The sequence below is a fragment of the Zalophus californianus genome, chromosome 17 (genome assembly GCF_009762305.2).
Source record: "Zalophus californianus isolate mZalCal1 chromosome 17, mZalCal1.pri.v2, whole genome shotgun sequence".
NCBI lineage: Eukaryota > Metazoa > Chordata > Mammalia > Carnivora > Otariidae > Zalophus > Zalophus californianus.
In genome coordinates, this window is record NC_045611.1 from 46,983,095 (window position 1) to 47,007,508 (window position 24,414).

General features: G+C 54.2%; 1 protein-coding gene across 3 annotated transcripts in view; it reads right to left on the minus strand.

The window, feature by feature from the left end:
• The window catches only part of LOC113936551 (Fc fragment of IgG binding protein), a 41,045-nt gene that overhangs the window by 1,350 nt on the left and 15,281 nt on the right, over positions 1-24,414 (minus strand). For 2 of the 3 annotated variants that reach the window (XM_035725320.1, XM_027619902.2), the window contains 12 exons: positions 21,533-22,116; positions 18,514-19,105; positions 18,177-18,376; positions 16,341-16,482; positions 13,981-14,321; positions 12,440-13,013; positions 11,455-12,071; positions 10,451-10,994; positions 9,054-9,625; positions 8,213-8,786; positions 7,013-7,212; positions 2,338-2,721 (listed from right to left, as the gene is read on the minus strand). In XM_035725320.1, coding sequence (XP_035581213.1) covers positions 2,338-2,721; positions 7,013-7,212; positions 8,213-8,786; positions 9,054-9,625; positions 10,451-10,994; positions 11,455-12,071; positions 12,440-13,013; positions 13,981-14,321; positions 16,341-16,482; positions 18,177-18,376; positions 18,514-19,105; positions 21,533-22,116 — 5,324 coding nt within the window. The remainder of the gene's footprint in view (positions 1-2,337; positions 2,722-7,012; positions 7,213-8,212; positions 8,787-9,053; positions 9,626-10,450; positions 10,995-11,454; positions 12,072-12,439; positions 13,014-13,980; positions 14,322-16,340; positions 16,483-18,176; positions 18,377-18,513; positions 19,106-21,532; positions 22,117-24,414) is intronic. The other variant, XM_027619903.2, reaches the window with a different exon arrangement.

The following is a 24,414-nucleotide window of genomic DNA, read 5'->3' on the forward strand; positions in this document are numbered from 1 at the left end:
ATGGATGATGGGTGGGTGGGTGGATGGATGGATGGATGGATGGATGGACTGGTGGGTGGATGGATGGATGGATGATGGGTAGGTGGATGCATGGATGGATGGATGGATGGACTGGTGGGTGGATGGATGGATTGGTGGTGGATGGGTGGATGTGTGGTCGGATTGTTGGGTGGATGGACAGCAGGAAAGAAGGAATAGTGGAAGGGAAAATGGAGGGAAGGAGAGGGGGAAAGGGGAAACAGAGGTAGAAGAATAGATGGCTGGAAGGAAGGAAAGAGAGATAGATGTAGCGAAGGATAGTTGGAGGGGTGGATGCAAAGTTTCACCAGGCCTCAAGCTTTGGAAGTAAAAGACCTGGGTCGGAATCATCTGTGTCACTCAGCGCATGGTCTGCTGTTGTAGTGGGAACAGAGCTGAATGTATTCACAAAAACAACCTTTTCCTGGGAATCCTCTTTGGGTGGCCAGGCCCCATTCTGGGTACTGGGGACAAAGTGACAATTAAGATGGACAGGACCACTGCCCACTTGAGTATTATATTCTAGGGATGGCGAAAGGCAACAAACACAAACAAATAATGGATGACTTCAGAGAGTGAGAAGTGTCTTGAAGGAAATCAAAGAGAGCGATAGCATGGAGACTGGGATGGAGAGGAGGAACTTCTGTAGGTGGTCAGGAAAGGCCTTTCTGAAGAAGCAGTGCTGGAACCGAGACCTGGAGGACAAGAAGGTGTCAACTCAGACCACCTGGGAGAAGAGCCTTGCAGCAGTGGGAACAGCACACGTGAAGGCCCGAGGTGGGGACAAGCTTGGTTTGCTGAAAGGTCAGCCTGGCCTATCATTAGTATAGCTAACAGAGGATGGAGTTACTGGAAACGGGGTTGGAGGCCAGCAGGAGTCAGATCACACAAAGCCTCATCCTTAGGCCAAGGAAGGGAGGTGGCTTGAGTTTGGAATGCTGCTCTAGGAAGCCACCATAGAGTTTTCCATCTGATCTGATTCCCAGTTCTAGAGCATCTGTCAGCTCTGTAGAGAACTGTTTCTCTCGATAGAGGGGCAAGGGGAGGTCAAGAAAAAGTGTGTTAACCTGAATTATGGATCAAGGAGATGGCTTGAGAAAAGGAATGAGTGGTCCAGATTACCCGAAAGAGAGAATGCAAGCCTCCCTGTTTCCAGCAGGGCTGTGTCTCGGCCCATCTCCATGCGCTGGTGGGGGGATGCAGACCATCCACTGAGGGGGGTGTGTGTGGAGCACCAGCTGTCTCTCTCCACTGAACCCAGAAGACCCCAGTGGATGTCTCTGCAATCAATAAACAGGTCATAAAAATAGGGATATGCTCCTCTAGGAACTTCAGTGTGGACTGACGTCTGTGTTTGGGTCTGGGACTCTCCCATGCGGGCCATGAATGACTGGACCGTAAGTCAGCCATCAGTCCTCAGTTTGGCCAAACAGATTCTGTGTCAGAAATCTGGAATGGGGGTGGTGAGAACCATGGGGTTTGGCAAATGCAAATGTACATGAGAGGAAGTCAAGGGACAAAGAGAGGGGGCACCAGGGCTGGAACAGACTCTTGGAGGCAGACAATGATAGGCCGAGGGGGTCCCAAAGAGAAAGCTGAGGGACAGGAAGAGGGAAGGATCAGTGGCCCAGCATTATCAGAGTCCAGGAGAAGTTCCTACTGAACACTGCACTTGGACACGATCGTGGCCCCTTGTATCCACAGTTATCCCCAGCACTGTGTTCCCACCAACATGGTTGGGAACTGAGTCTGGTGCTGGTGGGTTCAAAGCCTGGATCTCTCCCAGGCACTGTCTGAATGCCTTGAATGAATGATTTCACCTTCTTGGGCCCTTGTTTATCCTCTGTGTAAAATGGAGATAATAGTCCCTGTCTTTGTGGGGAACCACAAAGAATGAAACTGATTTGATGAATATGAAGTCCAAAAGATAGAGGTACAAATCCAGATAATACCGCCAGGGCACCTGGATCCAGCTACGCCTGAGGCTCTACCCCTGGATTTTCTAGTTCTGGGGGGCCAAGAAGTTCCTTTTTGCCCAAGGCAATCTGAATTCGGGTTTCTGTTGCTTACAACCAAAAGAGTTTAGATTGACACTATGACCAAAACGACTAATTGACTTGAGCGTGTTTTCGCTGCTCAAGAACTCAGCCGGAACAGAGAGACTAAGTTTGAAATACTGAGACAAATACCAATCCAGAGACTAAACTACAGAGATCTGGATAAAGAAAGCACAAGGCAGATGGGCAGCCAGTATTGTAGGGGCACGGCAGCAGGAAGGACAAAAGCCCAGGGGAGACGTGCCCCCATGCCCAGGCTTACCCACACTCCGTTCTCTGAGCTCAGAATCACCAGCCCATCCTTGAAGAAGATGTGAACCTGGTTCACAGGTCCAATTTTGCCTTGGCAGGCCTGGACAACAGCCACCACGCGGAACCAGGGAATGGTGTCTGGTAGCCCCGCGCAGCGGGAAGACAGTTCGTAGATGCCCTGGGAGTGGAAAACTCCATGGGACCCATCGAAGGTGGTGAGGTTGGCATCCACAGAGAGGGAACAGAGACCCTGGGGGGCCCAGCAGTTCTGGGCCCCAGCCCGGACCTCACAGACCCGGTCTGGCCCACAGCTGGCTGCCTTGCACGTCAGGCTGGTGCTTGGGGAGCAGGAACAGTGCTGGCGGCAGTCTGAGCTCAGCAGTGAGGAGTTCACCTGTGCACAGAGAGAGGGGCCAGGTGGCCGGGGTGTGGCAGATGGCGTCCATGGCCACAATCTCCCAAACCCTCTGCATCTACATAGAGTGACTTGGCACCAACTTCCACTGAACCATGGTGTTTACTTCCCCTTTCCCCAGGAATCTGGGTTCACCTTAACGCCATGCTTGGCTTGTTATAAGGCAGCAGAAGCAACATCGCCCCAGGTTCAAGGTTGGACCTCATGGGACCACACAGCTTTTTCTCCTTCTCTTTCTCCCTCCCTCCCTCCCTTCTTCTCTCTCTCTTTCTTGGAACCCTGCCCATAAGAACAAGCGTGGGCTAGCCTGCTGGAGGATGAGACTCCACGGAACAGAGACAATGATCCCAGCTGTCACATTGTATGCCAGGCAGCACTCAGCGGACCCGCCGCAGGGCTAGAGATGTATGAGTGAGCCCCCGAACAGCGGAGGAACCACCCAGCTGAGTCTAGCCCAAAGAGCAGACTCCCAGAATCATGACCTCAACAAATAGTTGTTTTAAGCCACTATGTTTTGGGGTAGTTTGTAACCCAGTAAAAGCCAACTGATACCAGGTAGGACAGAGAGCCCAGAGTCTTGACACCCACAGCCCAGACCATGGGGCCCCGGGAACCCAACTCTGGGAAATAATTTTTTTTCTCTGACTGGCTACTCTCTCTTCACTGCATTCTCAAGTTCGTCCTCATCTCCCAGATCCTTAACTGCTACTTTGCTCAGGGCGCAGTCCTTAGACCTTTTCCTTCTCCCTCTGTGTTCACTACCTGGTGATCTCATCAAATCTAATCAAAAAGCAGCGTCTGATCCTCATTTGGACTCTGGCTCGGGGGGGGGGGTGGGTGATTGTCCTAGAGGACATTATTGGGACCACCGATGAAATTCAAATGGAATCTTTATAATATTGATTCAGTGTTCATTTCCCAATTTTGAAATTAATCACATCATAATCATGTAAATGAATTTCTTTATTCTTAGGAAATGCTAAAGCACTAAGGGGTAAAGGGGCACTATGTCAGCATCACTCTCAAATAGTACATAAAAAATGTGCATATATACTTATATAGAGAGGATGATAAAGCAAACGTGTCGGGGCACCTGGGTGGCTCAGTCAGTTAAACATCTGCCTTTGGCTCAGGTCATGATTTCAGTGTCCTGGAATCGAGTCCCATATTGGGCTCCCTGCTTAGCAGGGAGTCTACTTCTCCCTCTCCTTCTGCCCCTCTGCCCCCTTGCTCGTTCTCTCTCTCTCTCTCAGATAAATAAATAAAATCTTAAAAAAAAAAAAGCAAACTTGTTGAAAGGTCAACAAGAACCTAAAGGAAAGGTATATAGGAGTTCTTTGTATGATTCCTGCACGTTTCCTTAAGTTTGAATTCTTTAAAAATAAAAGTCTGAATAGAGAACCCAGAAATTAACCCTCAACTCTGTGGTCAACTAATCTTTGACAAAGCAGGAAAGAATGTCCAATGGAAAAAAAGACAGTCTCTTCAACAAATGGTGTTAGGAAAACTGGACAGCTACATGCAGAAGAATGAAACTGGATCATTTCCTTATACCATACACAAAAATAGACTCAAAGTGGACAAAAGACCTAAATATGAGACAGGAATCCATCAAAATCCTAGAGGAGAACACAGGCAGCAACCTCTTCAACCTTGGCCACAACAACTTCTTGCTAGACATGTCTCCAAAGGCAAGGGACACAAAGGCAAAAATGAACTATTGGGACTTCATCAAGATAAAAAGCTTTTGCACAACAAAGGAAACAGTCGACAAAACCAAAAGACAACCGAGAGAATGGGAGAAGATATTTGCAAATGATGTATTAGATGAAGGGCTAGTATCCAAAATCTATAAAGAACTTATCAAACAACACCCAAAGAACAAATAATCCAATTAAGAAATGGGTAGAAGACATGAACAGACATTTCTCCAAAGAAGACATCCAAATGGCCAGCAGACACATGAAAAAATGCTCAACATCACTCGGCATCAGGGAAATACAAATCAAAACCTTAATGAGATACCACCCCACACCAGTCAGAATGGCTAAAATTAACAAGTCAGGAAACGACAGATGTTGGTGAGGATGCGGAGAAAGGGGAACCCTCCTACACTGTTGGTGGGAATGCAAGATGGTGCAGCCACTCTGGAAAACAGTATGGAGGTTCCTCAAAAAGTTGAAAATTGAGCTACCCTATGACCCAGCAATTGCACTACTGGGTATTTATCCCAAAGATACAAATGTAGTAATCCAAAGGGGTGCTTGCACCCCAATGTTTATAGCAGCAATGTCCACAATAGCCAAATGATGGAAAGAGCCCAGATGTCCATCAACAGATGAATGGATAAAGAAGATGTGTATACACACACACACACACACACACACACACACACACACAATGGAATATTACACAGCCATCAAAAAATGAAATCTTGCCATTTGCTACAACGTGGCTGGAACTAGAGGGTTTTATGCTAAGCGAAATAAGTTAATCAGAGAAAGACACAATTATCATATGATCTCACTCGTATGTGGAATTTAAGAAACAAAACAGAGGATCATCGGGGAAGAGAGGAAAGAATGAAACAAGATGAAACCAGAGAGGGAGATACTTAATCATAGGAGACTCTTAACCATAGGAAACACACTGAGGGTTGCTGGAGGGGAGGGGGGTGGAGGGATGGGGTAACTGGGTGAGGGACCTGAGGGAGGGCATGTGCTGTAATGAGCACTGGGTATTATGACCTGTACTCCCGAAACAAATAATACATTATATGTTAATTTAAAAAATAAAATTGAAGTCTGAAAACATTAAAGGAAATGAATGAATGGAACAAAAGAGCTAAATACCATCTCTATACAGATGGCTTGCTCATCTGTATCTCTAGCCCAGACTTCTCTGGTGAATGCCAGACTCATAAATCCAAGAAACCTTCTAGCACAGGCAGAGTGGTCAGGGCTGGGATGGAGGAAGCACTGGGGTAATACCTAACCCAGCCTAGGGGATCAGGGAGAGCTTCTTGTAGGCAGTGACCCCCCAGAGGAAGGAGAAGTTTGGCATTTCCTTCCCCGGAAGTCTTGCACTTCCAGGTCTTCTAGCCTAGCTTTCTGACATTAATAAAATGATGTGGATAAATGAGGATAGAATGTGGTCATTCATCTTTCCTTTACTTGATAAATATGCTTCTGAGCAGGTAGGATGCCTAGTCATTCAGGGGTGGGTCCGGGCTGCTGGGGTGTGAATCCCAGCATCACCACTTGCTGGGTCAGTTCTGGGCTGACTTCTCCTTGTCACAACGGTGCCCGTCTCACAGGGTTGTTATGATCACTAAATGAATTAACACCTGTAACAAACTTGGGGCATCGCAAGAGCACAGAAAACATCAAGCACAAAAATAAATCCAATTCACTTTCAATCTCCATCGGGAGACAATTGCCAAGTTCACCACCTACTGTGCTATTGTAAATTGCTGGTATTTTTACTGTATGATGGAGACAGAGGGTGAGGCCCAGTGCCCAGCGGGTGCCCTTCAGGCACAATGGCACCCAATCCTCAGACACCTATAGTGCCAGGATGATGATTAACCCCATAAAGAAAATGAGGCTCAGAGAGGGGACTGTAGGAGGCCAAATAATGGTCCCCCAAATATATCCACCCCCAATTCCTGGAACTAGTCAATGTTACCTTATACAGAAAAAGGGTGTTTGCAGATGTGATGAATTAGGGATCGTGAGATGGAGAGCCTGTCCTGGATTATCTGGGTACAACTTAAATGCAGTCACGTGTATCCTTACAAGAGGGAGGCATAGGGAGGTTTTATGACACACACACAGGAGGAGGGGAAATGTGACACAGGAAGAGGGGAAACGTGACCCAGAAGCAGAAATCGGAGGTGGCCACAAGCCAAGGAATGCCTGCAGCCACCAAAAACTGGGGCGGAGAGCAGGGCAAGGAATGGATTCTCCCCTGGAGCCTCTGAAGAGTGTGCCATCCTGCCTACACCTCGATTTTGCCCCAGGAACCCTGATTTCCGACACCGGCCTTCAGAACTCTGGAAAAATAGATTTCTCTGGTGTGAAGCCACCAAGTTTGAGGTCGTTTGTCTCAGCAGCCTCAGGAAACTCATACCAGGACTTTACGGGCAGAGTCCCCGAGCTGGGAAATGGAGGTGGCCCCTCTGTCCCCATCCTTGAAGAGGTCGGTAAAGAAGCCCCAAGTCTCCCTCGAACTCCTCCACCCTCCCTGCCCGCCGCCAGCCCGCCCTCACCGGCAAGTATTGGCCGTTATGGGCGCAGCCACAGTTCTGTACGGGGACGCAGGTGCCATGCGAGAGCAGGAAGCGGTCGTCACACTCGCAGCCCTCGAAGCAGCGGCTGGTGCAGCCCGTGAGGCCCGAGAGGGCGGCGCAGGAGCCCTGGCAGGAGCGCATGCAGGTGGAGTAGTGGCTGTGGGCGGGGCACTGGAGGGCTGCAGAGGGAGGAGGCGGGGCGGGTCAGGCCTGCGCCCCGACACTGACCCTGGCCTCCCAGCACACCAGGATCTCGATTGGCAGTGCTGGGGATGCCAGCTAGGAAGACAGCCTCCCTGTGGAGCTCATGTCAGTGGGACCGATAGTGATGGCTCAGCGTGGTCAGGGCTGCATTGGGGAAGCAGAGGCAGAGGGGTCCAGGGCCAGGAGGGGGGCACAAACAGGGAGTTGTAAGGACCCAGGGGAAGCCTCCAGGGTGAGGCCCTGGGCTCTGGCTGAGCAATTGGCAGGTGGCGTGCCTGCCCCAAGATGAGGACTGGGATCAGGGAATGGGGTAAATGCTGATGTCATATGGGAACACAGCAGGTGTGAGGGACCCTAAGGACACCCAAGGGCAAGTGTCCAGGAAGCCGCTGGACCCTCGAGACTGGCAGTCAGGAGAGAGATTGGGGCTGAAGACAGATAGTGTCCACTGTCAGCACTGAGGACAAATCAAGAGCCATAAGGGGTGGATAATGGCTCTGGACATAGGTGCTGTCCTGAGGAGAATGAACAAGACATGGCCCTACCCTGGGAGCGTGAAAGAAACATACCCCTAACTGGGGGTATCTGAGAGGTACAGTCCCGGCCTGGGGATCTGAGGGGATATGGTCCCATCCCGGGCGGTCCAGATGAGCCAGACTCAGGCTTTCTCATGTGAGCTGCGGACCTGCCTGACTAGCCCTCCCAGGTCCCCACAGAAAGGGCTCAGGATGAGCCTTGAGGAAGAACTGTGTCTGTGATTTCAGGACAGTGGGCCCCTGAAAGGAGTCTGAGAAGGACCAATCAGGGGGAAGGAGGGAGGCCAGCAGGGTGTGCTGCGGGAGAAGCTGGGTTGCCTGGGCGGGGGGGCCTGCCAGAGGGAGGGACTGCTCCTGAGATGCAGACGGGACAGGAGCAGGTCAGGGGTTGTCCCTGAGCCAGGTCTGGAGTCTTCCAAGGGCCCTCCCGGACACTCACGGCAGAAGCTGTCTGTCCTCCAGGACTTCACAGTCCCACCGACCGCCTGGCAGCCCGCTGTGTAGGCTGCCAGGCTGCGGCAGAGGAAGGTGGTGTTGCCTTTGTGGAAACACAGGTCGTACACGCATTGGCGGAAGTACTCAGAGGGGTTCAGCACCGCGTGGCAGCCTGCAAAAGGGCCCTGGGGGTCCCGGATCTGACCGCAGGCCTGGTTGCTCTCATACGGTGCCGTCTCCTGGGCCAAGCACACGGGGCAGCCGCTGGCCCCACAGCCCTCGCCACAGCCCTGGGAGGAGCTGGGGGCCCGCCACGTGGCCCCAAAGGCATCCACGCTGGGGGCCTCGGCGCCGCTGGGCAGGACAAGGTCGTCGGTCCAGTTGCCGTTGAAGTTCCCACAGAGGCCACAGACCCGGCCACGGAAGGGGCTGGGGATGGATATGAGGACATGGGCATCGCCATCAAAGAGAAGCCGCAGTGCTTTGGTGGTCTGCAGAATCACATTCCGGCCCTCGGCAGTCACTCGCACGCGACCCACAGCCACAGGCAGGGCCACAGCCTTGTCGTCCATGGTGACCTGGGTGGAAAGGCCAGGGTGGTCAGGGACTCACAGAACCACAGGTGAGGCAGTCCCCTCAGACTCCTGGGGTGGAGCTATGTCCCTCGCAGCCCTTTGGGGTCAGACCATGTCCCTCAGACTGCCCGAGGGTGGGACTGTGTCCCATTCAGACCCTCAGATCTCTGTCCCCCTCACTCGCCTTGGGGCGGGGTCACAGCTCCCTCAGAACCCTCAGGGTGGGCCCTATCCCACTCAGCCCCCCAGGGTAAGGCCACGTCCACTCACCTTTGGCCCCCGAGCCAGTCTCACAACCTGGCTAGCCACAGTCACCACCAGCTGTTGGAGATTGCCGGTGGCATCCTTCTCAAGCACGATACTGAAGTCCTCGTCCTCAGGCTGTGGGTGGCAGACTTTGGCCAGGACATAGGAGCAGGAACCGTGCAGGTCATAGACACGCCCATCGAGGGTAATGTAGTGGAGGCCCCCACTGGCCACGCAGCGGCCACAGCCTGTAGGGTGGCAGGCCTGGACTCCATCCTCTACTCGGCACTCCTCGTAGGGCCTGCAGGCCGGGCCCTCCTGGCAAGTGACTTGGCCGCCCGGCCCACACTCACAGCGCTGCTCACACTCAGGGCCTGGGTAGAAGGACTCGCCCAGCGGGTAGTAGCGGCCCTCGTGGAGGCAACCGCACTGGCCCACGGGCACACAGGTGTCGCCGCTGAGCACGAAGCCGGCATCACAGACGCAGCCCTCCCGGCAGCTCTGCACGCAGCCCTCGGGCGCAGAGAGGCTCGGGCAGCTTACAGGGCAGGAGTCCCCGCAGAGCTTGTAGTGGCTGTTGGCAGGGCACAGGAGAGCTGTGGGGACCGAGAGGGAATGAGCCAGGCGGGTGCAAGGGAGCAGCACAGGGGAGGCACAGAGCGGGAGAACCTGCCCAGGTGAGTGTGAATGGGGTGTGGGGACAAAAGTATCTGTGTCTCCAAGAGGAAGCCACCTGAGTCTACCCGGCCGGCGGATGTCTGACCTGGAGCCTCTGACAAGGTTGGTGTCAGCCTGATTCTGACCATGTGTATCTGATTGGATGAAGCTGACAGGATAAATTTGACCAAGGCAATGTGTCTGAGGGGAACTGCCCTGGATGATCCCACCATGAGCCTGTATATATCTACCTGGGGCTACGTCAGGGTCATGATTCTACCTGGGGGTCTCTGCCCAAGTGCTAACCAGGAGAGTCCCTGTCTGAGGTTATCAGACTAATTCTATCTGACCTTGTGTATTTCAGTGTTTGAAACAGTGTAGGTGCATGGGACTAACTCTCTAGGTCTCTTTCACCAGGGGTATCTGAGAGAATCTACCTGACCAGGTGTACCTTGCTGTGTAGCTTTCGCAGGCTCAACCACCCCAGTCTATCTAAGTGGGATATCAACACATGAATCCCTGAGAGGATACTGGACCTGGGGTTTCTGACCAGGTGTATCTGAGTCTCTCCCATTGGAGTAGGTGACCTGGTGCATTTCAGTGTGTGAATGCCAACGTGGTTTTCTGGACAGGAGCTATCTGGCTCAGGGGAGGCAAGGTGGTGCCTAACCCCATGATGGAGGAGAAACTCTTGTCTTAGAGCCGCGAAAAGGGGGAGGAGGGGAGACCCCCATTATGTGGACCAGGCATGCATCAGTACTCACGACAGAAGTCCGGCCGCCTCCACTCGCCGAGCTGGGCCCCCGCGGCCTGGCAGACTGTCACGTAGGCTGCCACGGCAGGGCAGAGGCCTCCCGGATGGCCCTGGGCCTGGCAGGCGTCCAGCAAGCAGGCCTGGAAGTACTGCTCTGGTGGCACAAGGCCGTGGCAGGGCGCCAGCGGGCCGTCGGCGGCGGAGATCACGCCACAGGCGTCCCGGCCGGCGAAGGCCCCCTGCTGCTCGGTTGTGCACTGCGGCGGGCACGGCCCGGGCACGCACTCCCCGCAGCCCGCCTCGCCGCCCACCTGCCAGCCGGCGGGGTTCCCGCCCACAGCCTTCAGGTCGTCGGCGGGGTCCTGGTTGTAGTTCCCGCACAGGCCACAGAGGGCGCCCGCGTACGGCGCCGGCACGCGCAGGCGCACGAAGCTGTTCCCGTCGAAAGCCAGAGAGAGCCCGGCGGCCGCGGTCACGACCACGTCGGCGCCGCTCACGTACGCGCGCAGGCGCGAGTCCAGCTGGTAGGGCAGCGCTACGAGCTTACCGTCCACCTGCGGGCACGGGGTAGGGGTGGGGGCAATGAACGGTGCGGGTACAGGTTCGAATTTTGACTCCGCTACCCACGCGGGTGGGGAGGAGGGGAGGGGAGGGGAGGGGAGGGTGGATCCATGAGCCTGTGATCTACCCTTTGTAATAATAATAATGATAGCAGCAGTAGTAGTAATAACGAGCATCTATAGACACGATGCCGCTGCTTCCTCACACTACCCTCTGAAGCAGGTACTTTCCTTAGACCCATTTTATAGTGGAATAAACTAAGGCCAAACTAGAGGAATTATCTAAGAAACGGGGAAGCCTCTGCTCCAAGCCCTCCTGCTCCAAGGCCTATACTCCGAACCCCTGCATCATGCCCCGCTAACCTGTGAAAGGTAATCGGGAATGGCAAACTCCTAACTGTCCCAGACAACCCCAGGGCTGGCATGTGCTCCCGTCTGGCTCCGGGCTCCTCACCTGCAGCTGACGGGGCCATTGGGCACTGAGGGTCAGGCTGTGTTTGTAGATGTGCAGGGTAACACTGCGAGTGTAGCTGACCGCCTGGCTGCCCCGGTGCTCGTTGACTACAGTGACGGTGAAGTTCTCAGCCCCCGTGGGCAGTGCATTGCAGGGCGTGCTCAGCAGGTACTCGCAATTGCCTTGGAAGTCGAATCGGTGCCCATCCAGGGTGATGTAATGGGGGTCACTCCAGGCCTGACACTCCGCTGTGCTGACAGGCTCGCAGCCATGCTGGCCCGAGGGCAGCAGGGCACATTGTTCACCTAGCCCGCACTTGGCAGGCTTGCAGACCAGCGAGCCACCCCCAGGCCCGCAGCGGCACCTCTGGGAGCAGGTGGCATCAGCCCAGAACTCGCTGCCAGCTTCGTGGTACGTGCCGTTGGCCCAGCAGCCACAGCCACCATCCAGGGGAACACAGCGGTCGGCACTCCACACGAAGCCCGAGTCACACTGGCAGCCCTCGGCACAGGGGCCGTCACATGGCTTTGGCGTCGTGGGGGGCGCAGGGGACGGGCAGCTGTCCGGGCAGGCTGGGCCACAGAGCTCGTAGTGGCTGTTCTCGGGGCAGGAGATCTCTGTGGGTGTACCGAGGAGTGGTAGGGAGAGAAAGAGAGGGAATGGTGTCAGGGGGGTAGGGTCAGAGGATTGGGAGGAGACAGAGACAGAGGGACAGACAGAGGGACTGAGGGAAACAGCAAGAGACACTGATAGCGAAGGGGACACAGAGGAAGACCCAAACAGAGAGAGAATGAGAAATGGAGAGGCAGAGAGACAAAGGGAGACACAGAGATAAGTGCCAAGAGACGGAGAGACAAAAACAGAGACCGAGAGAGCAAGAAACAAACAGAACGACTCAGAAAGACCCAAGAAAGACCCATCCAATCTGGCAGAGACAGGACCCCTCCCATTACCCCGAGCTCCTGCTCTGCTCCCCAACACTCACCACAGCCAGCCTGCTCCCTCCAGTCCTTAATGACAATCCCTGCGGCCTGGCAGGCGGCAGCATAGGCAGCCAGAGCCTGGCAAAGGATGTCGTGGGCCCCACCGCCTAGGCAGACATCCAGAACGCAGCCCTTGAAGAAGCTGTCGGGGTCCACGTGGGCATGGCAGGCAGCAAAGGGGCCTCCCGCGCCAGGGGCCAGGGGTCCACAGAAGCCAGGGCCCTTGTACTCCTCCACCCGGTCCTCAGGGCATGTTGGACAGTTCCCCTGACATTCATCCCAGCACAGCGGGTCCCAGCCTGGAGCGCGCCAGCTGCCGCCCCAGACAGGTATGGAGGGAGCCAGCGTGCCGTTGGGGAAGGCTCGGTCGTTGCTGCTGTCACGGTCCATGTTCCCGCAGAGCCCAAATACCTCGCCATGATAGCTACTAGGCAGCGTCACCTCCACTCGCCAATCCCAGTCATAGCTGACCTGAAGCCCAAAGTCCGTTACCAGCAGCGCTTTTGATGCGCCCTGGGTCACCGAAATCCGGCCCCCGGCCACAGAGACAGGCAGCGCTGTCAGCACACCGTTCACCTGGGGGGAGAGGAAGGAGGCAAACAGAGCTCACTCGAGGTGCGGAGGCTCCAGCTCTGGCCCCCTGCCTCCCTCCCTCATCCTGCCATGGCTGGCAGGTGCCAAGGCCTCCCTTACGACTGACTGATGGTTGTAGGTCATTTGACAAGCATTGCGGACATTGCTGAAGTCCAGGCCCTGGAGAATGAAGCCTCAGTCTACTGCTTTTTCTGGGTCTCTTGCTCTCCATCTCCCTCCCTTCCTCTCCTCTCTCTCTCTCTCTGTTATCTCTCCCTCTGTCTACATCTGGACTTATTTCTCTATATCTAGGCTTATCTCTCTCTCTTTCTCTCTCTCTCTCTGGGTCTTTCTCTGTGACTCTCTCACTCAGTGATTCCCTCCCTCCCTCCTCCTCTCCTATGCATCTCTGTGTGTCTGGACATCTCTTCAAGTCACTCAACATTTATCTAGTGCCTACCCTGTTGCATACTTCTCTCTCCCCCTGTGGACTACCATTCATCTGCAACCATGGACAGGAAGGGTGGCCCATCTCCCCCCAGCCCTCGCCCCTCTCCCCATCTCCCTGAATTTCACTCCAGTTGGAGGCTTTGGGCCTCTAATTTATTCCCTCACAAACATTCACGGGCTCTCAGCCAGATCCCCGTTTCACAGATAAGGAAATCGAGGCCCACCAGAAGTCACTCGCCCAACATCACGCAGCTCACAAGGAGTCTGGATTCGAACCCAGGTCTCTAAAAAGGCAAGTGCTGAAGTCCTACATCAAGCCCTTAGCAAAGGGCCGGGCTCGTTTAATTTGCAACAGAGAGGTGACGATTGCTGTAACTATTGTTTTGCTGTCCTTTTGTTTCAGGCCTCTGCCAAGACAGAGCCTTCAGCTCCTAACTGAGGCTGGCAGGACCCCTCGCCCCCACCAGGGGGCTCCAGGGGTCATGCTGCCGGACTCCAGGGGTCATGCTGCCGGACTTACCCGGACTTTGCCGATCTCGCCTTTGTGGATGGAGATATTGAAGCCGAGGGCAGACACGGTGACGAGCCTCACATAGGACACAGCAGGGTTGCCCCGGTTCTCATTCTTGGTGGTGACGGTGAAGGGGGTCAGGCCCTGGGAGCTGCCTGCTCCCTGGGAGCCAGCTGCTGCCAGCACGTAGTTGCACGTGCCTTGGAAGTCGAAGTCCCAGCCATCGAAGGAGTGGTAGTGTGGGTCGCCCCATAGCCAGCATGTGGCCTCATAGTTGGGCACGCACACAGCCTGGCCAGCTTTCTCCTGGCAGGTCTCCTGTGGCCGACACGTCACACCGTGGCATGGGTCTGGAGACAGGGAGAAAGGACATTCTGGGGCTGCCCAGCCAAAGGACAGCTGCTCCCCAACATCTGCCCCAGTCTGTCCCCCAGGCTACTGTACTGGTGGCTGAGGATGGATATCAGGGGCCTCCCAGCTGAGACCCACGCCGGGCTGTTTGCTGCCTGAGACCTTGCAGCCAAGACCCAGACTGTAAGGTCCTTACATTGGAACCCAGCCCCAAGGGCTCCCGTTATCTGCGATGTCAGCCCTGAGGGCATCCATGAGAGGGCATCCACAGCCCCAGGGTTTTCTGTGTTCCAGACCTGGGCCCCCATTTCCCCATGTGCCTGAGCTGTCAGCCTTCTGGGGGCCACCCCCTCTGAGACTCCGTCCTGGAGGTTTCTGTGCTAAACCAAGGTGCTAGAGGAACTTTCTGGTGAGAACGTAACCCCAGAGGCCCCAGCGTTTGAGATCCCGACCTGGGATTCCCTGTATCTCGTCATGGCCTGGGGACCCCTCTGTGTAAGACTGTGCCTCCCTTGGGTGGCTGCCTCTGAGACCCTGGCCTTGGGGGATCTCATTTCTAAAGCCCCGTCTCTGAGGGTCTCTTTGTCTAAAACTCCGTCCCTAGGGCCACTGTATCTGTGACCTATTTTTGAACCCCTGTGCCTAAGACTCCAGCCTTAAAACTTCCTCCGCACCCCCACCCCACCCCACCCCACCCCCGCCCATTTTCAGTGTATCGCCTCTCAGTTCCAGATCCACCAATAGAGGGCTTTGTCGGGAGAAAGCGCTGGAGGGTCGAGGGAGGGGGAGCAGCTTCCGGCTGGGATTCACGGTGCTCTGCTCTCCTTGCCTGCAGGGGACGCACTCAGCCAGTCCATGGCCCCAGCTGGCCTGGAGAGTCACTTAGGCTCTGGCCCACAGCTTCCCACTGAGTTTTGGGAATTTTGCGAGCACCCCACCAGGATCTTCCTGCCTGCCCGCTCCAGCCTGCACAACCTCTAAGCCAGTAGGCTCTGGCTGCATCTTCCAGTGACATCTGTCTCTCGGCCTCCCTCCCTTCCCTGGGTGCCCTGCTTTAGCTTTAGGGGCGGGGGCTGCTCCTGACATCTGCTTTTCTTTTGTTCGTTCATGTTCTTCTTACCCCCTCAGTACTTGATTACAAGTAAATTCTGTAGATTAAACTCTGCACTGACGCTACTCTGTGGTTTCTGTCTCCTGATCCAACTCTGACTGCTATGCCCCCGACCCCTGGGAGTCCCCGTGAGCCTGCCCAGCAGCACTGAGGGCCTCCGTCAGTTTTGGAGGTCCCATTCCCTTGTCTTGGGGAATAAGGAATTATGCTCTGCCCTTCACCCTAAGAAACCAGTCCTGGGGGGTGGCTCTGTCACTTAGACTTAATCGGGGAGGGGGGGTCCCATGTCTGAGACTGTTTCCCTATAAATCCTGATCCTCCTCTTGAAGAGGGCCCTGTATTGAAGACCCCAGCCTTGGTGGGGTCTCTGCCCAAGACCCCTACCTTGAAGGGGAGATGGTGTTAGAAGCCCCGAGCCTAATCCTGCATACCAGTGGTCAGCGAACATTGGCACAGCCAGCTGCCTGTTTTTTACAAATATCAGAGTTTCGTTGGAGCCTCAGCTCCTCACTTACATAGCCTACAGCTGATTTCATGCCACGATGGCAGAGTTGGGTAGTTATGTCTGAGACTCTAAGGCCTTGCAAGTTTAAGTATTTACCATCTGGCCCTGTAGGAGAAAAGGTTGCCTGTCCTTGCTTTATGCCGAGGGTCTCTGACACTTGCCCCAGGAAACCTAGCCCTGGGGGTCCTCACAGCCTGGATTCTACCATAAGCGTCCCTGCCTCCCAGCCTGGAGGCCCTCTGCCCCTGGCCCTGGAAATCCCAGCCCAGGGGGCCCCAGGTGGAGACCTCAGTCCTTCGTCCTCTGTGCCTCCCACTGTGAAAATCAGGGTTTCCACCACCCTCCGCTCCGGGGTCCTCGTCCTCCGTTCCCAGGGCCCTGCGCCCGGCCCCAGCCCAGCACCTTTGGTGATGCAGCTCAGGACGCCTCCCGAGGGCTTGCACCCCTGTCCTGGCTTGCAGCTGTGGGTCTGGCACACCACACCTTGCCCGGCGTGGCACACACACTGCTGCTGGCAGTTGTCGACGAGCATCGTCTGGTTCGGCTGTGGGGACAGAGGGCGACGGCCATCAGGGCGGGAGCTGACACCAGCACCTCCAGTGTTCCGGGGCCAGAGGGTCCAGAGAACACGAAAAGGGCATCTTTCAGCAAGGCGGCCCCTTGTCTGTGAACCTAAGGCACCGCATGGCCTTGGGATCCAATTCATTCATTCTTTCATTCATTCACTCGTTCATTTTTCCAAAATGCCCACTCAATGTCTGCTGTATATGAGAAGCGTTGTGACATACCAATTAAGAGCAAAAGCTCTGTAATGAGCACTGGGTATTATATAAGACTGATGAATCCCTGACCTCTACGTCTGAAACCAATAATACATTATATGTTAATTAATTAAATTTAAATTTAAAAAAAAAAAAAGAGCAAAGGCTCTGGAGCAAACTGCCTGGGTCTGAAGCCTGTTTCTGCTATTTCCAAACTGTATCACTCTGTGCGAATTACTTAACCTCAGGGAGCCTGGGTGGCTCAGTTGGTTAAGTGTCTGCCTTTGGCTCATGTCATGACCCCAGGGTCCTGGGATTGAGTCCTTCCTTGAGCTCCCTGCTCAGCAGGGAGTCTGCTTCTCCCTCTCCTGCTCCCCTTGCTTGTGCGCTCGGGCTCTCTCTCTCTCTCAAATAAATAAATAAAATCTTTAAAAAAATTACTTAACCTCTTGATGACTCAATTTCCTCATCTATAAGCTGCTGATAATAATAGCACCTACCTGTGGTAGTATAACTTACTTAGTAATACATATGAAGTATAGGGGAAAGGAAAAGGGAGTTTCTAAAAAAATAATCCAGGCTGGAGAGGAGACAAGGTGGGAGAAAATGTGGTTATCACCAAAGTTGTGTGATGGGTCCATGGGGATTTATTTCACTGTTCTCTTGACTTTTGCATGTTTGAAAATTTTTGTAATAAAAAGTTCGTCTCTATGTATAACGCACCTAAACTGTGCACGTGGCATTGAAAGCTGTAACTGGTACGAGGTAAGCACCGTCTACCTATTTGCTTTTGTTATCACTTTTTTTTTTAAAGATTTTATTTATTTGACACAGAGAGAGAGATAGAGAGAGAGCATGAGCAGGGGGAGCGGCAGGCAGGCAGAGGGAGAGGGAGAAGCAGGCGTCCCGCCGAGCAGGGAGCCCGATGCGGGGCTCGATCCCAGGGCCCTGAGACCATGACCTGAGCTGAAGGCAGACGCCTAACTGACTGGGCCACCCAGGCGCCCCTTGTTACCCCTTTCCTTTGTATGAGGAGAAGAGCAGAGAGGGCGCCTGCCCTCACAGAGCTCGTGGTCCTCTGAGGGAGACAGGCTTTAGACAAACACACAGGCAAATCAAAGAAAGAGGAGTAAGTGGGTTTGGGTGGGAGAGGCAAGCAGAGGGAGTTACCTGCTGTGTCAGAGAGACAGTCTAGACTTGGGGAGTCAGGGGAAGGTTTATAGTGGCAGGGCCCACGGCCATATGGAGAAGGGTCTTCCCGCTGCCGTGGCGGAAGGTGGCCCAAGGGAGCAAGAGTGAGGGCTGGGAGGCAGCAGGTGGGAGATGACAAACGGAACCACAGTGAGGCCTTGGGGAGGGCAAGGGCTGGGTGGGAGAGACGTTCAGGGGGCCAGGTGGGCCGGCTGTGGGGAGATGGGCAGTGGAACGGGGTCCCGCACCAGGCCCCGAGCTCTGCCCGCCGTGACCGGGTTCCTACCTCATAGTAGACACCGTTGTGGTAGCAGCCACATTGCTGGATGGGCACACAGGCCTGGCCGTCACTGAGGAAGCCAGGGTCACACTGGCAGCCCTCGGCACAGCTCTCTGGGCAGTGAGGGGGGGCACTGAGTGCCGAGCAGCCCAGGGAGCAGGTGTCTGCGCAGAGCTCGTAGTGGCTGTTGGCGGGGCACTCCATCGCTGCAAAGAGGGAGGGTTGGTCAGAGCCCCCTCCCAGGGGCTCTGCGGAAGGGGCTGCAGTGTCTGCCCCTTCTGTGCCTCAGTCTCCCCTCCCTCTGCCCCTCAGCCCCCCCCGCCCTCCTCTGCCCCTTACTCACGACAGAATGACTCAGTCCTCCAGGGACCAATGTTGCCTCCGGCTGCCTGGCAAGCACTCACATAGGCTTGGATGTTGCTGCAGAGGATGCTCTCATTCCCGCCACCCAGGCAAAGATCAAAGACACAATTTTCTAAGGGACCCTGGGGATCAACTAGCTTGTGGCAGGCGGCCAGAGACCCGGTGGGGCTGGTGAGGAGCCCACAGAACTTCCCCTGCTTGTACTTCTCCTCCAGCTCAGGGGGGCACTCGAGGTTCGGGCTGCAATCCTCCCCGGGCTTGCAGGTGGGCGGTGGCAGACACGGGGAGCCGGGCACCGCCTCCTCCCAGGAGTTACCAAACTCGTTTGAGCTGCCTGCCTGTGAGCCGTCTGGCTTCTGGAAGTCATCCTTGGCGTCGCCGTTGTAGTTCCCGCAAAGGCCACGCAGCTGCTGGTAGTAGTTGCCTGGGACGGTGACCCGCACGTTGTACGTGAGGTCGTAGGCCACACGCAGGCCGAAGTCAGTGTTGATTATGATGTCCGAGCCGTGCCGGGAGGCGCGGACCTGGCCCTGGGCCAGCACCACGGGCAGCCTCATGTCCACACCATTCACCTGGGAGGTAGGAGATGCCACGCATCAGACGGCGCACTTTGGGAGGGCAGACCCTCGTTCGAGCCCCTGCCTGACGTTGGAGATCCACGTGACCTCCTAGTCTCTGGGCCTTAGTTCCCGCCTTTGTAAAATGGGCATAATCATTGGGTCTTGCAAGTGGGTTGAATGGTGGTCCCCAAAGGATATGTCTGCCCAAAACCCCTGAATGTGACCTTATTTGGAATAAGAGTCCTTACAGACCTACTTAGGGTCACTATCTCAAGATCATCCTGGATTCGGGTGGGCCCTCTGCCCAGTGATGAGTTTCCTCGTATAATGATGAGAGCCAGAAAAGGAGACAGAGAGAAGAAAAGAGGCCATGTGAAGACAAAGACGGGGGGGAAGCCTGGGTGGCACAGTCGGTTGAGCGACTGACTCTTGTTTCAGCTCCGGTCGTGAGATCGAGCCCTGCGTCAGGCTCTGGGCTCAGCGTGTAGTCTGCTTGAGATTCTCTCTCCCTCTCCCTCTGCCCCTCCTGCTCGTGCACTCTCTCTGTCTCTCTAAAATAAATAAAATCTTAAAAAAAAAAAAACAAAAGACAAGACTGGGATGGGAGTGTTGTGGCCGTGAGCCAAGGAACACCTGAAAAACACCAGAAGTCTCTGGAAGAGGCGAGGAAGGAGCCTCCGCGGGAGCTTTCGGAAGGAGGGTGGCTCTTGCCGACACCTTGAGTTTGGACTTCTGGCCTCCACGTGGTGAGAAAACAAATTCCTGTTGTTTTAGGCCACCATGTGTGTGGTCACTTGTGCCGGCGGCCACAGAAAGCTGACACAGGGCCTCGATGGAGTAACAAGCTTCCCAGCCACCCTTCCTTCACCCCTTGCAGATCGATAATGCAGAGACGGACTCCGGAGCCACTTGCTTGGGTTCCAACACAGCTCTGCCCCTTCCCCTTCCTGCGACTCTGCCCGTGAGGCACCTCTCTGTGTCTGTTTCCTCGCCTACCGAGTGGGATCCACATGGTTACTGTCAGGATTATTTAAATTGACATCTGGGAAGTGCTGAGAAATGTGTCTGGCACGGAATGGGTGTTCCGGGAGCATTTGCTAGCATCCTGAGCTCTGATTGGGAGTTTTTCTTTTGACAAGTAAGTGGGTGCTAAGGTTTTTCGCTTTAAGCATCGTGGGTGGAGCATTAGGCTAATGGGAAATGAACTTCAAACCCCTGAGCCAAGAACCAGTGGTTTCAAGTGGAAGGCTACTGGGCGTCCAACGAAGCCTTAGAAGCCCGCCCCTGATTAACACGCTCGCTCATCATTCCTGAATGCAGAGGCGCTGAGCGTCAGAGGAGAAGGCAGGAGGAAGACATGCTCCTCAGAACATAGTCACCTGCCATACTTCCCAAGCAGGGATCTCTGTGCCTCAGTTTCCTCATCTGTAAAGTGTGGGATATAATAGTTTCCACCTCATGGAGAAGCTGGTGGCTTCAGTGAGATGCAAATGACAAGAACACCAACCACACCTGTATTCAGAGCCAACTATATGTGAGGCGCTCTCCTAGGAGCGTAAGCAAGCATCTAACGCATGGCCGGTGCATAGTGACCCCTGAAGAAGTCAGCTCTTTATCAGTAACCTCATCATCAATCCTGCCTGAGTGCAATGGTCATGTGCCTGCATTTTAGTGGGATCCGTGGGGAGATCCTTCCACTTTCCATAGGAGACCAAATCCTTCTCAGAAAAGCACCATGGTGACCCAGGGTCCAGCGCGCTGTCTCCTGGCATGTCATCCTGGGTTCAAGTCGTGCCTTTGCTGGGGCACTTTGGGCCAGTGATGGGACCTCCCCCTCTAAAGAATAAAGCAAATCATGGTACTTCCAGCTGCAAGGATGAAATGATACTGTGAATGTGAAGTGTTTAGCGCCCAAAAAAATCAGAGGTCAGCCGTGTAAAAACCGGAGCTGCTGTTACTGTGGTTGTTATGGTTGGTGAGGGGTGATGGGGTCACCCCCAGATCGTCCTCTGTTCTTGAACCTTTCCCATCCCTGAACTTGCCCAGCCTCTGACTGCTTCATGTTGCTGGCCAGGGGACCAGGGAGGTGGCTGGGGCAGGGACCAAGTGCAGGGAAGGTGCAGGGAAAGGGAGGAGGGGGTGAGCAGAGACGTTCAGAGGGGATAGGCAGGAGCAGGGAGAGGGGAGCCTGAGGAGCAGACAGAGGGGGAAACTGAGTCACGTGGGAGCAGGTCCCAGGTCCCCAAGGCCTCCTGACTCCCCGGCTCCCCACTCGGGGCTCTGACCGGCACCTCCCCCCACCTTGGGGACCCCGTGCCTCCCACATCCACTCAGAGCTCTGAGCCCCCTGCCTCTGGGCTGAGTGCTTTGTGTGTCCCACCCACAGAGCACCCTCTATCCCAGGCCCCCTCCCCTTCCTGTTCCGCTGCTGCTTCTCACCGTGACCTTCCACTGTTTCTGCTCCAGCCGCAGGGTGAAGTTAGCCACCTGGACGGTGATCACACTGACTTTCCCATTGCCCCAGGCCACGTTCTCCTGCAGGACACTAAACTGCTGCAGCCCAGGCCGGGTCTTGTAGGTCCGAGACAGCACGTACACACAGGTACCCATGAAGTCGAAGCGGCGGCCGTCAAAGGTGGTGTAATGGGGGTCTCCCAAGGCTTGGCAGGTGGCAGAGCCCATGACCACGCAGCCCAGGAGGCCACCGGACGGCTTGCAGGCCTCCTGCGGGCCACAGGCGGAGGGCTCGCAGGACACCAGGCCCCCCTCCTGGCACTGGCAAAGGGAATCACACCCAGGTCCAGGGTAGAAGGTCTGGCCTGGCGGGTGGTAGATGCCTTGGTATGCGCAGCCGCAGGAGGGCAGGGGCACGCAGGACTCACCACTGAGCGCGAAGCCCTCGTCACACACACAGCCCTCGTAGCAGTCAGAGCCACAGCCTCCGGGCACTGGGAGGTCCCCACAGGACAGCGGACAGCCACGGGAACACGCCTCGTAGTGGCTGTGGGGCGGGCAGCTCAGAGCTGTAGGGAAAGCAGCAGTGAGCTCGTGAGCATCAAGAATCTCCACTCCCAGGTGACGCACGCGCAGGCACACCCTCACTCACACACTCACATGTAAGCCATCCGGCGGCAAGGAGCCCCTCCGTTCAGTGGGGCCTGGGGCACAGATTACATCACAATTAATCTGGGCCTAATTAAGATTCTATTCCAATTTAACTGAAGTTTGTGGTTATCTGTAACGTCTTTAATGACATGTCTTTTTTTTTTTTTTTAAGATTTTATTGATTTATTTGACAGAAAGAGACACAGCCAGAGAGGGAACACAAGCAGGGGGAGTGGGAGAGGGAGAAGCAGGCTTCCCGCCGAGCAGGAAGCCCGATGCGGGGCTCGATCCCAGGACCCTGGGATCATGACCTGAGCTGAAGGCAGACGCTTAACAACTGAGCCACCCAGGCACCCCTTTAATGACATGTCTTAAACATATAAGTGCATATACAGTGTGTGTGTGATCTGTGCAATGCATTTGTGAACACAGTGGTTTTAGCTTCCTCATTCTATAGTGATATAGTAGTAGGAGGAGTAATTCTGTAGTAAATTGAAATCTTTGGCCATGTGAAGAAGAGGAAAAAATAATTCCTGTTCCTCTCTCTGAACTCCAGTCACTCCAGATTATAAGACAGGCGGTTTCCTTGAAACAAAACGAAACAAAAACCCTAAGACTGAGCCTAGTAAAGCCTCTGTCTGTGCCGAGATAATAACCACGTGTGGCCATTTAAATCTAAGTTAATTGAAGTTCAATAAAATAGAAGATTTACTTCCTTGGTCACACTAGCCCATTTCAAGTGCTCAGTATGTGACTGGTGGTGACCACACAGGACAGCTCAGGGACAGAACATTGCCAACATCACCAAAGTTCCATTGGACGGTGCTGTTCTAGATCTTATAGCCAGCTTACAAGAGAATCCAGGGACAGAGGAACAAGTTAAATAACACTATGCAGAAGCAACTAGCCAAATCCAGAAAGTAGGAAATTCTGCAGGACAAATGACTTGATTTTTTTCCCCAATAAGCAATGGCCCAAACAAAATGGATAGAGGGGCAGAAATGAGATAAAACAAGTACAGCCAAATGTAGACTGTAGAATGTAGATGGTAAGTGTATGGGTATTCACTGTAAAATACTTTCAATTTTTCTATACATTTGAAAAATTTCATAATAATGTGTAGGGCAAAAAGGAAAGGGGCTATTGCAGGATGAAAATAATTGAAGCAAAATCAACCCAATGCTATGTGTGGATCTGGTCTGGATTCAGATTCAAACAAACTGGAAAAAAAAAAACCAACCACTATTTTTAGACAATTGGGGAAATTTGAACCTAGGTTGAGTTTAGATGATGTCAGTGTTATTTTTGTTCCTAGTAACAACAGCATTGTGGTCATGTTTCTTAAAAGTTCTATCTGCTGGGGATGTTTACTGAAGTATTTATGGGAAAATTCATAGTTCTAGAATTTGCTTTAAAATATTTCAGCAAAATTGGGGCACCCAGGTGGCTCAGTCAGTTAAGCATCTGCCTTTGGCTCAGGTCACGATCCCAGGGTCCTGGGATCGAGCCCCGTGTCTAGCTCCCTGCTCACTGGGGAGTCTGCCTCTCCCTCTGCCCCTCCCCCCAACTCGTGTGCTCTCTCTCTCTCTCAAATAAATAAAATCTTTAAAAAATAAAATATTTCAGCAAAATTAAAAAACAAACAAACAATAAAACCAAAGGGGTGTTGGAGGAACCAAGAATGGCACAATACCCACAGTCATCAAAGCTGGGACTGGGGTAAGGCCCCACCCTAGGCCCCCCTCTGCCTGATGTCTGCATCCTCACAACCCAATCTTCTAGAACTGCCCCAAGGGGTACAAAGGCAAGAGTAGTCTTAAGGAAATAAGAGATCCTCAGTTTCCACAAAGGCCACAGAATGAAGCAATTAATGGTACAAGTTCAGGAGCCAACCTGCCTGGATGCAGGTCATGGTGCCTTGCTATGTGACCTCAGGCAGATGATTTGATATCTCTGTGGCTCCAATTGCTCACTTTATAAAGTAGGAATAGGAACGATCCCACCTCACAGGGTGGTGGGGAGGAGGAAATGAGAAGAACCCTTAGAAACCCTCAGGATGGGAACTGCGCCATGGGAAGTGTGCCTCACGAGCACTGCCCATAGTGATAGGGACCCTTCCTAAGATGACTGGCCTGAGAACATCTTCTTTCCCACTGTCCCTTCGGTGAGTGTGCTTCTCCCACTTTACAGAAGACAACTGTACACTCCCCACCCAT